The sequence below is a fragment of the Arachis ipaensis genome, chromosome B05 (assembly GCF_000816755.2).
Source record: "Arachis ipaensis cultivar K30076 chromosome B05, Araip1.1, whole genome shotgun sequence".
Lineage (NCBI taxonomy): Eukaryota > Viridiplantae > Streptophyta > Magnoliopsida > Fabales > Fabaceae > Arachis > Arachis ipaensis.
Window position 1 is genome coordinate 6,582,483 of NC_029789.2, and position 14,249 is coordinate 6,596,731.

The following is a 14,249-nucleotide window of genomic DNA, read 5'->3' on the forward strand; positions in this document are numbered from 1 at the left end:
TATTCCACTTAACTACTTAAGTATTATTTATTTATTTTTGTTAATAGTAATACCAAGAGACGGTATACATTTTTGCGCATTTAAAAAGTGAGACATGGTGGGTGGAAGTCAACATTCCAATCAATTATGATGATTGATGCACACAATAATAGTTGAACAAATAATCTCCTACTCCATGTGAATAGTACAGTACTTTATCGTCGCTAACTGTCACATTGTTACTGGATAACCAACAGTAAATGAATGCACAGTAAAAGTGTCTTTCTATCTATGTGAATGCTCATGTGAATTGAGAAACACGACCAACGAACTAACACTGTTACTACGTTTGACTGCCGAATATAATGCTTGAATTGAAGGCAAAGAAAAAATGAAACAAACCTCTTTGTTCTAGGCCTGTCTGTGTCCGTGGTGGGTACCAAAAGGCATCCAGTGAGTGAGTCAGTTGCAGAGATTAAGAAACAACTTCTTTGGTTGCAAAATCAGTATCATATTTCACAAATCTCACACATCCCCAGATCCAAAACTGCTGAGAAACCACCACCAACAGAACCGCATGTCGGAAACTTGTGCTCATTTCATAGCTCCAGGTCAGCTCACTCTTCTTCCTAATTAGTTGCTTTCTATCATTGATGCCTTTCTCAGTGACTGGATCTAAAATATGAGGTGCAATTGCAAATTTTGCAGTACAACTCTGATTTCCCATATTTAGGCATCGACTAGGGTAATGAAATAGTAGCATAGTGCTTTCAATTTTCCTGACATGTAGTTTAAATGTTGGTGTGTTGTACTTGGTTACTGTTATCAGGTTTCCATAGGTTGCATTTTGTTAATTGCAGCATAATCCCCAAGATTAAGAGGAAGAGAAAATGAGGACAAGGAGTAAATACAGGAAATCAACAAACCTGTGCTGTAATTCTTGGAGCAGGTGTTCTACGCCTGCTGTGTTATGGAGTTTGATAGGATGCCTTCTTTTGCTTCATTTGTATTCTTATATTCTTCATGAAGATAGAGATGGCAGATTGTCTCAATTGCATGTGACTCATCATCCCCAATTCCGGGAACTTCAACAATTGGAAGATGAAGATGTTCAGATTCCCCCACCAAGGGGAAAGAGGTCCCCTCGGGCGGCGAAGCGCAGACCTAAACGGAAAACCACATTGGTTGATGAATTCTTGGATGAAAATTCCCAACTTAGACACGTATTTTTTCCGGGTCATAAGATAGCTCTAGATCCAAATCAGGCTGCTGGGAATGATAGTAATTACTACTACCCTGGGAGAATTTGGTTGGATACTGATGGAAATCCTATCCAAGCCCATGGAGGGGGCATTCTTTATGATAAAGGATCAAGGACATATTATTGGTATGGTGAATATAAAGATGGGCCCACCTACCATGTTCACAAGGAAGGACCTGCTCGGGTAATTTAGTGAACTTCTGTTTTAATCAAAGTTAATGGTTGCCCTTGTGGTTCAATTTCTTTATGGTAGTTGAAGTGGCTAGCATTTTTCTACAAATTGCAATGTTAACTTGGTTTCCTCTTTAGTATTTTTTTTTTGGCAAAAAGATAAATGACAAGATTTCCAAATAAGCAGAAAATGACTGCTGCTTCATATACATGCATATATAACTTGTTAGATTATTGTCTGAGGGCTGTATTCTAAATCCATTCCAAGTAACTTTTGCATCTTAGGTTCTGGACATTCTCATACAGTATTATCAATAAATGAGTAGACATGGTACTTGTTTCAATGGTCTTATTTGGTACTTGATATGCTTATTTTGGCATAAGACTTCTGTTTTGTTGTTAATCTACCAAAAGTGGATGATGCCCTTTCAATTTTGTCAACTGACAATATTAGCAAATGTAAGAGACCATTCCATTTCGATGCAAATATTAACATATTAAGCATTTAGTTAAAAACAATGTCATCACAAGAGATAGAAGCCTAACAGACTTTGATCCCTTTTAAGTATGGTGACAGAACTTAGATGGTCCCTTTTCCGAGATGTTGAAGCCTTCTGTCACAACTGAGATTGCATAGGTTCTATGCCTAGCCCTTTTCACTGACTATTAGTTTGTAATACTGAACAAGAAGTTTTTACTTCCAATTGATATAAGGGCCTCTGCTATGATGATCATCCTAGAAAATTTCTTCACCTAAGTTGTCCAATGTCTGAGGTTTACATGGTCTTATATTTCACACACACAAAAGACAAAAAGAGGCCAGACTTGTTGCCTTCAGCATGGTGTTATTACTTATTACCTTCTAGGGAAAAATATGCTTTTTGTCCTTAAAATTTGGCAAAAATTTTAAAAGTATCTCTTAAGTTTTATTGTTTCAAAAAATTTAGAACCAATTCTATAACAATTACACAAGAACAACCTTCAATATAAGCAAATCAAACAAAATTGTCATACATTATTGTTGAATTGGTCTTAAATTTTTTGAAACTTTAGCTGTCGAGAATATATTTGATACAAATCGAAAACTTTTGAGACAAAATTGGAACAAAATAAAACTTAAAAATATTTTAAAACTTTTGCCAAATTTCGGGAAAAAAAAATATACTTTACCCTACCTTCTTTTAACCAGCAGAGGCTTTATTGGTAGTAGAAGTCAAGGAAAATATTTTGCATCTCTCAAAATCTGCCCTACTAATTGACAGACACGTCTTCTCAACTAGTTAGTTCTGAAGTGGTATAGCGCTGTGGCTGAGGAAAAACTTGTGCCTGAATTCAATTAGTTTGTTTGATTTTCTTATTATTAACATGAACTAAGGTGCAAACAATAGCCAATATGTTTTGAATATGCTCAAGTAGATATCAATATAGATCATATTTTTTGCATCAAGAGGAGTTTGCTTTCCCTTTTTTCTCCTTCTATTATGGACATGTAGTGAACTTTTCTTACATCACCATGCTCTGCCATCTATGGGTGCATTTAGATGTAAAAAGTAAAAACTATTTATCATGTGGTTATAGTATTAGTTTACTGACCTTCCAGTTGTCAGAGGAGAGGTACTTGTCTTCAGTCAATGTTGCATATTTACTACTATTTGATTTACATGACTCTAGCCCTTATCTCTATCTCTATCAGGTGGACATCATTGGAGTTGGTTGTTATTCTTCAAAGGATTTATGGACCTGGAAACATGAAGGAATTGTATTGGCAGCAGAGGAAACAGATGAGACCCATGATCTGCACAAGTCTAATGTGCTTGAGAGGCCGAAAGTAATCTATAATGAGAAGACCAGAAAATATGTGATGTGGATGCATGTTGATGATGGCAACTACACCAAAGCAGCTGTTGGTGTAGCCATCAGCGATACACCTGATGGTCCTTTTGATTATCTTGGTAGCCAAAGGCCCCATGGATGTGAAAGCAGGGATATGACAGTATTCAAAGATGAAGATGGTGTGGCATATCTAATCTACTCCTCTGAAGACAATAGTGAACTGCACATTGGTCCCCTAACCGAAGATTATCTCAATGTGACACCTACCATGAGAAGGATTCTCGTGGGACAGCACCGAGAAGCACCAGCTCTATTCAAGCATCGGGGCACATACTACATGATCACATCAGGCTGCACAGGTTGGGCCCCTAACGAGGCACTGGCTCATGCAGCTGATTCAGTATTGGGGCCTTGGGAAACAATAGGAAATCCATGCATTGTGGGAAACAACATGTTTCGGCTTACAACATTCTTTGCTCAGAGCACTTTTGTGCTTCCTCAACCCGGGTTCCAAGGTTTATTTATATTCATGGCCGATCGATGGAACCCGGCTGACTTAAGGGATTCAAGATATGTGTGGCTGCCTTTGGTGGTAGCAGGACCTGTTGATCAGCCTCTGGAGTACACTTTTGAGTTCCCATTGTGGTCAAGAGTGTCTATTTACTGGCATAGAAAATGGAGACTGCCTCAGGGTTGGACCGGACTCAAATTATTTATGTAGCTTTGTACATTTCCAGTCATATATATAGTCTCAAATCTCAATACATATATATATCTTACGAAGTTGCATGTCAAGTTGACACACCAATTCCCAAGAATCGGACACAGATACTTCAACCTGCATAACACAGTCTTAGTTTAGGGTATGTTGAGTTTAATCTGAGGGAGCATATTTGTATATTGAGAAAGATTATCCAGTTGATTGGTATTTTTCTTTACTAATAACCCGTCATTGTTGATCGATTTGTGCCATGGCATTGTGTAATACTTTGTGCAAATTATTCTTTTATGTGTATAGTATACTTTATGCTGACTTTTTCTTGTCCAATCTTTTGTGCTAAATTGGTTTAACATAAGTGTGTTATGAATATTAGGGTAAGAAAAGAGAAAAAGAGGAGACTAGAGATAAAGCTTTAATCAATTGAGGGGTGTGAAGTAGAGTTATCCATAGACTAGAGATAAAGCTTTAATCAATTGAGGGGTGTGAAGTAGAGTTATCCATAAAATGAAATTCGAAATTCCGACACTTACTTAAGCTGACTACTGAAATAACCACTAGACCAGTTCAAATTGGTTAAATTCGAGACATTACTATTTACTACTTACTAGCTAGCTAAAAGTAATATTGAGCCCATTTTCTTAGCCCACATAATGTGGGCTCTTCAATTGCATAATGCTTACAGCCACCACGATAGGCCCAATGCAAGACCCCAAGACATCACAAAACCATTTATCAATAGCAACTAGCAAGCTTGATCCTTATTTTATTTCTTGATCATTCAATCCTGTTAGAATTAGCAAACTATAATATTTTAATTAAATGAAATTGGAAAGAGGAATTCTTTTTTCTCTCTTTCCTTTCTAAAACGTATTATTAAACAATACAAGAGGGAGGTAGAGGCAAAGATGCTGAAGTATAGAATTGGTTGGAAATGAATGAAATTATACATTGGAGTTAGCTTTGTTTGTTGTCCCTGGTCCCATAAAAATATAAAGGCATAAGCTGGTCGTTGTCACTGATATAGAAAAGGATACTAAAGCTTAAACCAGCAGAAGAAGGTATGGGCCAGCATCAAACTCCCTTTTAAAAACACCAAAAGAAAGCAACTATAAATGTTTAAAAATCAGGAGGTGGAAAAGTTGTAAAAGAGTGCAAGAGTGGATGTGTTAACGTGGAGGGGGCAAGTCTCATCAGAACTTCAAGATATGCAACCCTAAAAAGATGAACCCACTATTCATATTATTTCCTTTTCATTGTTTATGTACTTACAATTTATTAGCTTTCATGGGAAAAAGGAGCCTCTTATATGAGCCCCCCCTCTCCCCTTATCTTTACCCCTCCATCAAAGACCTCAGGGTCTTGTGGGGCCCTAATCAAGCTAAAGCTAAAACGTGTGTCATATAAAAAAGCACGCAATTCTTCATATATTCCTTTTTATTTTATTAATTTAACAAGTATTTAAATTGACATTTATTTGAAAGGATACAAACATGACTATTCTGTTTCTATACAACAATGATATAAAATGAGGATACATCATGGGAGGAAATTATATATAAAAGAAAGAGAGATGAAATAGAAGAAGACCATTTCAAAGACAGCGTGCTGGCCACTAAAATAAAACCCCTTAACCCGCTAATGACTTTACACCTTTTAATGAGATTCCACAACCATTAACCCAACTTGGTGGCCGTCCTAAGATTCTATTGCCCATAAACTAGATAAAGACCTTCTTTTATGCACTTCTTTGGTTTCATTTTTTTTTTTTTTTATACATCCTTTTATGGATGACCAGATGAACATTTACTTAGTCATTAAATCCCATGATGATCTTTATTATTTATTAAACTATATAAATGAATGAATATGCTTAAAGGTGATATCATCTCCATACGCCAAAAATACCAAACCCTATTTCTTTTTGGAACCATTTGTGTTGGGCATATAAAAGATTATTTGATAGGGTAAGGCTAACTACTATTAATGATCTTATATAATTTTAATATTAGATACAAGATTATCGATCAGATCATTGTCCATCTTAATTAGGTGTAGCTTGATGGTTACTTTATAATGATAAAAACAAAACAATTATGCAAATGAAGCTCGCCTCCGGTCAAATCTGATTGGATAATATATTTTCCAACGATCAACTACCACCCTACATGAACTTAGTCAATATGCTTGAGCTTCATTCTAAATTGTTGAATTGTGATGACGTCTAATAATTATTTTGGCATGCGAAAACTAAGTTACTGTTTTTACAGTAACGATTTCTATGTTTTTAATTATGACAAAACAAATGATTTTTTAAATAAATAAAAAATATTTTATTTATCAAAATATACCATTTGTAGCATTTTTACCAAAATCTATCGTATCTCTTATCTGGTTTACAACGTAAACGAAATAAGAATACTTGTATCTCGTTTACACTATAAATAAGATAAGACTCAACAGAGTAGATATATATATTTCGTTTAGATTGTAAATGATATACATGAATATATATGACGTTTACAATGTAAACAAGATACGTTCCGACAACTTTTTAGTAGCTATAAAAAGATGTGCAAGCCTTTATGTTCTTCACAAATATTTTACTTCTTCTCTTTCGTTTTTCTTCCAAAAAATAAGCCAAAATGTCTAGTAATAGTGGATATGTGGTTGTAAGTGTATATCCCAATTGCCATATGAGAAACAGTGATACTGATGTGATATTTGAGTGAAAAAATTCCATTCTGTTGCGTACATGGCAAGTAAGTTCTTTGTCAGAGCTGAAAAGTCTGATATTGGGTAGCATTGGTGGTAGCGGGAGAAAAGAGATCGGAATGGTGGGGCATCGATTGCTAGTACCGATAGAAAATGGAGTTTTTTGGTTTCGTCTAATTTGATTCTATGGCAATGAGCATGTGCGCATCATGTTTGACATCCACAGGAGAATCTTGGTGGAACAAGTGATGGAGCTTTCTGCGGAAGTAGGTGATGTCGGAGGCGGTGGATCTGGCCAGTTGGATTTTGTGCAGGACGACCCTCATCTCGCACCACCACCGCCACACATTACTAGTCCAACGGAAGACATGGACATTGATGGTGAGGACTCCGATGAGGAGTATTGCGCATAACAACGACAGTGGTTCTTCCAAAGATGATGAGGAGGAGGAATTTGTATCAGAGACGCCGATTGAGCCATCAGTTCAGTATCTTATGCCCGTCCCACACCCAATTCCGGCCTTATCAGTTGTACTCGGTCATTATCAGGCATTGGATCTGGACGCGATGCACAAGAAAACTCCATTTTTCAATACGGGTGAAGACGATTACAACTTAGACGGTGGTATGGAGTTTCGGTTGGCCACAGGTTCAGAAGCAGAGATGCAATAATGCAGGGTGTGAAGAATCATAGCATTCGCAGAAGTGTTGAGTATCGAGTTGTGGAGTCGGATCGATTAAAGTACTATGTGCACTGCCGGCAATATGCAACAGCCTACCCTTGAAGTCTCCATGTTGTCCTCTGACAGAATCTCAGATATTGGTGAGTTGAAGTTTAACCGTGGTGTAATTTCTCATTTTTTTATTGTTATATTTGGATTAAATGCCAACCATGTATGTGTTATTTCGTTAGGGAGGTGCGTAGGGTTAGAGGAGTGCACAAATATTTAACACCCACCATGTCCCAAGATCATCTGCAATATCATCCTGTTGTTGATACAAACCAACCCATTCGTCAGCATCCATGTTCTACAAGGTGCAGTTAGAAAAATCTATCACTTCAAACTCTCGTACAGAAAGATCTGGATTGCGAAGCAAAAAGCTATTGCACAGATATATGGTAATTGGGAGGAGTCATACAATAAGGTGTTAAGGTTATTGCAAGCACTGTAGAGTTGTTGTCCCAGAACGATATGTGAGTTCAGAATTGTATCGTACTATGATGATCACCTTATGGTGCGTGACTGTAGCATATTTGATAAAGTATTTTGGGCCTTCCTTGCCTGTGTGGAGTATTTCAAGCATTGCAAGCCGTTTCTCTGTCAATGGTACGCATTTGTATAGTAAATAAGATGGTGTTTTGCTCATTGTAGTGGCACAATACGATAACAGCAATATCCTTTCTCTGTCATTTGCAATTGTTGAGTTTGAGAACACAAAGTCCATGTCTTTTTTCCTTACCAATATTAGACGATATGTGATCCCACAAGATGGCATGTTAACTATTTTTGATAGATTCCAGGCTTTCAAGGCTGCATTGAGAGCCGATAATAGTGGTTGAGAGCCGATAATAGCGTGTTTATTATGTCAGATACATGACTGTGAACTTCATGTCTCATTTTAAGTCTGTCGAGGAAAAGCGATATCTCATAAATGCTGCTTATAGTCCAAACCAGGCTGGGTACAAGTAGTACATGGATGCCCTGAGAGATTTGTCGCGAGAAATGACAGACTAGGCTGGTAGGTTTAACAAAAAGATCTGGCTACAACACTATGATGGCAATCATCGATTTGGATACATGACAACGAACTTCTCCAAATGTATGAATGCAGTTCTTAAGGGTACACGTTATTTACTGATTCCAGCAATTGTGCGATGCACCTACGAGAGGCTGCAGCATTTGTTCGTTAGAAAGAAAAATGAGGCACAGACACAACTTAATTAATTAATAACTAAATTACACCTAATATCTACCTAACAACTTACTTTAAATAAAAACAAAATGAATAATATTTACTTAAAAACTTAATTTAACTAATACCTAAAATTATATCATATCAACCTTTCGTAACAATATATTCATCTACCAAATGTGTTGTTAATTAATTCTATAAAAGTACCCTAAGTACGGTTACACATATATGTTCTAACATATACAGAAAAAAAAAAGACACTAACCTCAAAGTTAGCTGCCTCCGCGTGTGTCATGTCGCGTTCAGTCGGTTAATGTTCGGATCATGTGCATCTGCACGTGCCATACTCGTCGAGTAAGTCGATAATATGGTTAGAAGAGGGTAGAAATTAGAGGAAAGTTGAAGAAATGAATGAAAAATCTATCCAAAGAACGCTGTAAACAAATTGTATATATAGGTCGCGTTTAGTCTTATCTCATTTACAGTGTCAACGAAATAAAATTGTACGTATCTCTTTTACACTGTAAACGAGATAAAACCGTTACATACTACGTGTATAAATATGATAAAGCCATATCGTATTGTGCCTTATCTCCTTTACAGTGTAAATGAGATATGTGCAATTTTATTTCGTCTACATTATAAACGAGATAAGAGATATAATGAATTTTGGTAAAAATGTTATAAATTGTATATTTTAGTAAATAAAATATTTATTTTATTTATTTAAAAAAAATTCTAAAACAAAAACTAAATAAATAATATAAACTAAAAACAATAAACCGACAACAGTTGGGAGGTCATTATTATTTTAATTAATTATTTTGGTCTCAATAGTCACCAAAAAATAAATTTATTTTGGTCTCAAGTTTAACAAAGAGGATTAGAGAAGAGAATCGAGTAAAGGACCAAGACTTTAGAATAAATTAAAAGGTGATGATGTTTGAGAAATTGTTTTATGACAATATTTGAAATAAATAATAAAGTTAGGAATTATTTTTGGTGAGTATTATAAAAGAAGGACAACTGAACAGTATAGGACTTCAAATTTAACTGAAAATACAAAAAGACTAAAACCTAAACTGTAACTCAACTGCAATTAACAAGATATTTTGGATGAAAGGAACAAAGTGATTCGGATATATTTAAAAAGTTCAATCAAATGATATTATGGAACTTTTCTGGAGCCCGAAAACATTTTTAATAGATCATATGCTCCTTATGAAATTGTGAGTGAGTGCTGTATCAGTTAAATGAGGATACGCATACCTGCGAGAACGAGATGAGCATATAACTTTGAACAATTGATTCATACACATATATATGCAGAGAGCCAGAGACCATAAACTTTCCTTCATAATAGTTTAACTAAAGAAAACAAAAAATAATCACAAAAAGTTAATAATGAAAATCAATTTGCTTCATTCTTTTTTTTTTTAATACAAGCAAACTCCCCCGTTGATCCCACCAGCGTACCCCAGCTTTTTGCTAACTAATCCTATTGCATGTCTTACTTACCAAACTCAAAAAGAAAAGAAAATAAAATCCATCACTGAAAGAACGCTCTAACCTCCCAATCCAACCCAACGGAGCCTAACCGAACCGAACCGAACCAGAAAGCTGAAGCCACGTGCCAAAAGAAGAGAGTGATGATCGATCAGCACTACGTGAAGCTGGGCCTCCATGCACTGGCCCACACCACCGCCTGCTCCTTCCACCACAGCATCATTCCGCCGTGATCCGAGCACTGTACCATTGACCACCCTTCCTTGTACCTCCTCAGCAGCGCCCTAACGTCATCGCACACTTCCTCGCTAAATGACGCCGTATTGAACCCCGATCCATGCATCCTCTGCGACCATCTCGCCGCCGTCTCCCTCCTCTCCGACGATTCCTCCGCCGAGCACGCGACCAAGTCCACCATCGCCCTCCCCGCCGCCCTCTCCAGCATCAGCCTCTCGTTACTCGTCCTCGGAAAACTCTCCTCCAGCGCCTCAAAGTAAACCCTAAACCACCTCAAGCATTCTTGGAACCCTTTCACGAATTCGAATCCTTCCAAACCAACGTCCAAATCGGCTTCTTCCTCCACCACCGTCACGATCCTGGGCTGAAGCCTTCTCAGCGACGATATCACCGCGTCGCGGCGGTTCCCAACCGCGGCGATCGAGTGCAACGAGTTGACGCAGTTAACGGCCAGCGCCTCGTCGTCCCTGATGTCCAATTCCCCGAAATCGAACTGGGAGAGATCGCCGGAATGGTGAACGACGTTGAACTTGAACGGAACTCCCATGAGCCTGGCGAACTTCTCCATCCTGGCACCTATCTCCTTCATGACCCTCTGCGCCGCCGGGACAGATCCGCCGTGAGCAGTTGTTACGACGACGGTTGTGAGCCTGAGGTGCGGGGTGTCGTCGGAGCGAGTGGCCAAGGCCTCAAATAGCGTTGGCCATTGAGTGCAATAGGTGTTGCTGATATCAACTATGTGCAACTTTGTTTCACCTTCCAAAGCTTCCAAGATTGCGCCATTGGCTGCCACGTGTCCGAAGGTCGTCCACGGAGACACCTCTTGGAACTTGAGCACCGTCTTTCTGGTTGATTCGAAGGAGCAGGTCTTATCGGAGGCGGAGGTTAAGGTTCGGAAGGTTCGATCACCGGCATGCGTCATGCGGCTGAAGAGCGCTTGAAGGAAGTAGGCGGCGAGCTTCTGTTCGGTGTCGCCGTAAGGGGAGCTGAGCTCGTTGAGCATCCACATGAGGTGCTGGAGACGGGCGGTGTTCTTGTCGGCAAGAGCACGGGCGGCGTCGAGGAGGATGTCGGTGGCCCACTTGGTGTTTGATGAGAATTGGAGGTTGAAGTCGAAGGAGTGGGAGAAGTCGTTGGGCGTGAGGATGGTGGCGGGAGGAGTGGAAGTGTGGGGATGGGATTGAGAGTGATAGGGATAGTAGTGGTGCTTGGAAGAAGACGAGGAGAGGTCTTCTTCATCCATGAAAAAGTTGAAGCATTCTTCGTCTTGTTGTTGTTGTTGGTAGTGGTGATAGTTGTGTCGGGAGGATCTAGAGCTGCTGGAAGTAGTGGTAGTGGTGGTGGAGTTGAGGGACTGATCTAACTCAACTTGTTGCTGTTGTTGGTATTGTTCAAAACTCACTACTCTAAACAATGTATCCATGACCCACCCCACATCAATATATTTTTGAGCGCTTTCTGTTTGGTTTGTTGCGTCTCACTGCGCAAGCTATACTATCCTCCTTTTAACTAACACTACTCTCTGCACTACTTTGCCTATTCATTCATATCATACAACTACTTGTTTCGATTTGGATTTGGATTCGGATTCTAGCTACTTATTTACCCCCTTTGCTCTTCTATCTCTTTATTTCAGGTGGGGGAAAAAGGGGTTATACATAGAACCTACTTGTAGTAGAATTCAAGGGTGAAACAAAATATAATGGACTCGTTTAAACTTTAAATTCTTCTCTTTTTTGCGCAATCGATGCGCGGGGGGCGGAAACGGAAGTGGGGTTGCTTTGCTTTTCTTTTCTTTTCTAAAATATCATATATTTATACTCATATCCATAATTTTTCAAATTATTTTTAATCAAAAAAATATATATATACAATAATAGACACATAATATTTTTCTCTTTTTATTGGGACGAAGACACTGGATTCTCTTTTCAAAAGCAAAATACTAATATGTATATGCCCATCGAAAGAAGGGATTGACTCAGAAATATGAGACGTCAAGGGGAGACTTTGTAAGCAGGTGTTATATATTGCTTTGTGGGACATTATAACTAATTAAGTTATTATATCCATAAAATAACCTCATTAAGTTGATCAGGTATTCAATACTTAGAATGTATAAAATTTTACGATGAGTTATAGTTCAAATAGCATAGTCTCTCCATACTCATTTAAGAGGTCGCGAGTTCGAGCCTCTNCATATTTGAAGATTATTTTATTTAAATTAAATAAATATATAATTTACGAAAATACATAAAATATAGAGTAATTACTTAAATATTTCACGTACCATATTGCAGATACTGAATGGAGAATCTAAAAATTAGCATATCTCGAGTATTTAGACTCCGATCTATGGCGTAATGACGACTGACGTATCTTAGGTGTATTCGAAATACGTGTAACGTGAATAAACAAATAATTCGAAATGTATTCAAACGCTGATTAGACTCAGTATTCAAGATATTAATATTTCAATGTGGGTCACAACACTTGAAATATAGTCAAAGTCATAATTAAGGCCATAACAATTGAATGGTGAGTTTGCCAGTGATAAAAGTTATCCATTATGATGGTGGAGCCGATGGAAGGATGGTGTCAAACTTCATATCGCGTTTGACTTAATGCGCGTATATACGACTGTGGATTATTTCAGTCTTTGCATTATCTTTGTCGTCATACACCTGCGGTATGTGCAGCTGCAAGCATCGAGTGGAGGCACCTGGTCGACCCCATGTATAAGATGGTTTCTATTATCAAGTTTTATGAGATGGAGTTTCTGCTGATACCGGACGAGAAGATATAGCCTACATGGTATGGTGCACGGCTGAAGCCTAACCCCTCCATGCAACGGAAGGCAATAGAAAAGCCAATATCTACTTGGTTGCGGAATGAGATGGATGCTGTAGAACGTACAAAGAAGAAGAGATGTAGTCTTTGTCGAAGAGAGGGGTACACTAGACGAAGATGTCCCAATGTTTCAAAGTTGGACCCGAGATAAGCTATGATTTGTAGTTTAGGTTTAGGTATGCTTAGTTTAAATTAGTGTAAATTGACTCCAGTGAATGTATGTTTTATATATTATCAAATATGGTTTATCATTATATATCAAATCTTTTTACAATTATTTGCAATGATTAAAATTTATCAGCAATGGTAACCATCTTAAAGAAACAAGTGTAGCTGACTTGTCCATGAAAAGAAAGTCTCTAATAAACATCATCAAGTAGCCCTAGCGTATTTATGGAGTGTTTTCATATCTGCCCCAGCTGAAATGTGCGAAACTATGTTCCTCAACCAGGTCATTCTCAAACTGAAAATCTGCTTCTCTAGCGCCAAGTAAATCCTCAACCCACTCCCACATGGGGTGTCTTTGGTATTTCTGGAAGTCTCTGATACAACCTTTAATGCCCAGATAAAAGATGTTAGGCATGCAACATCTTAAAGCGTAATGCTGACCTCACCCCATGGAAGGTGGAAGCTGTGGGTCTCAGGCCTCCACCACTCGACAAATACAGAGATCAAGAAATTGTCAAACATGAAATCCCTCAACTCTACTGCATGTCCAAATCCCGCCTCCCTGATATAAGACAATATGATATCCAGCAGGAGACCTAAGGTCACACAGCCTGACAACAGTAACCAACGTCCCTGCAATAGTCGCAACATTTACTTTTGCAAATTAATCTCTTCTAAACCATTAATTATATTTAATAATTATTAAATATTGTAAATCTAATAGATAAATATCCTTAAAAAAATATTATATTGAATGGGAGTCACGGGTCAAGTTTTAAATAATGGTCAATTAAATTTTATCACGTTGTACTTACTAAATAAAAAATTTAGAACGAAATAAAAAGAATATTAATAAATTATAATACTTATAATCATTACTTATAGTTACAACAGACC

At 37.8% G+C, this 14,249-nt stretch overlaps 2 protein-coding genes across 4 annotated transcripts in view; one reads left to right on the forward strand and one right to left on the reverse strand.

The window, feature by feature from the left end:
• The window catches only part of LOC107642698, a 20,296-nt gene continuing 6,222 nt past the window's right edge, over window positions 176-14,249 (forward strand). The window contains exons 1-3 of one of the 3 annotated variants that reach the window (XM_016346142.2): window positions 176-590; window positions 840-1,424; window positions 3,105-4,292. In XM_016346142.2, the coding sequence (XP_016201628.1) occupies window positions 870-1,424; window positions 3,105-3,965 (1,416 nt within the window). In that variant the 5' untranslated portion in view covers window positions 176-590; window positions 840-869 and the 3' untranslated portion in view covers window positions 3,966-4,292. Of the gene's footprint in view, window positions 591-808; window positions 1,425-3,104; window positions 4,293-14,249 lie in introns of those variants that run through there. The other 2 variants (XR_002362326.1, XM_016346141.2) reach the window with 2 other exon arrangements.
• On the reverse strand, window positions 9,927-12,131 carry LOC107642699 (protein SHORT-ROOT). Its single transcript, XM_016346144.2, has one exon. It carries the CDS (start codon window positions 11,755-11,757, stop codon window positions 10,255-10,257), a length of 1,503 nt encoding a protein of 500 aa, XP_016201630.1. The 5' UTR covers window positions 11,758-12,131; the 3' UTR covers window positions 9,927-10,254.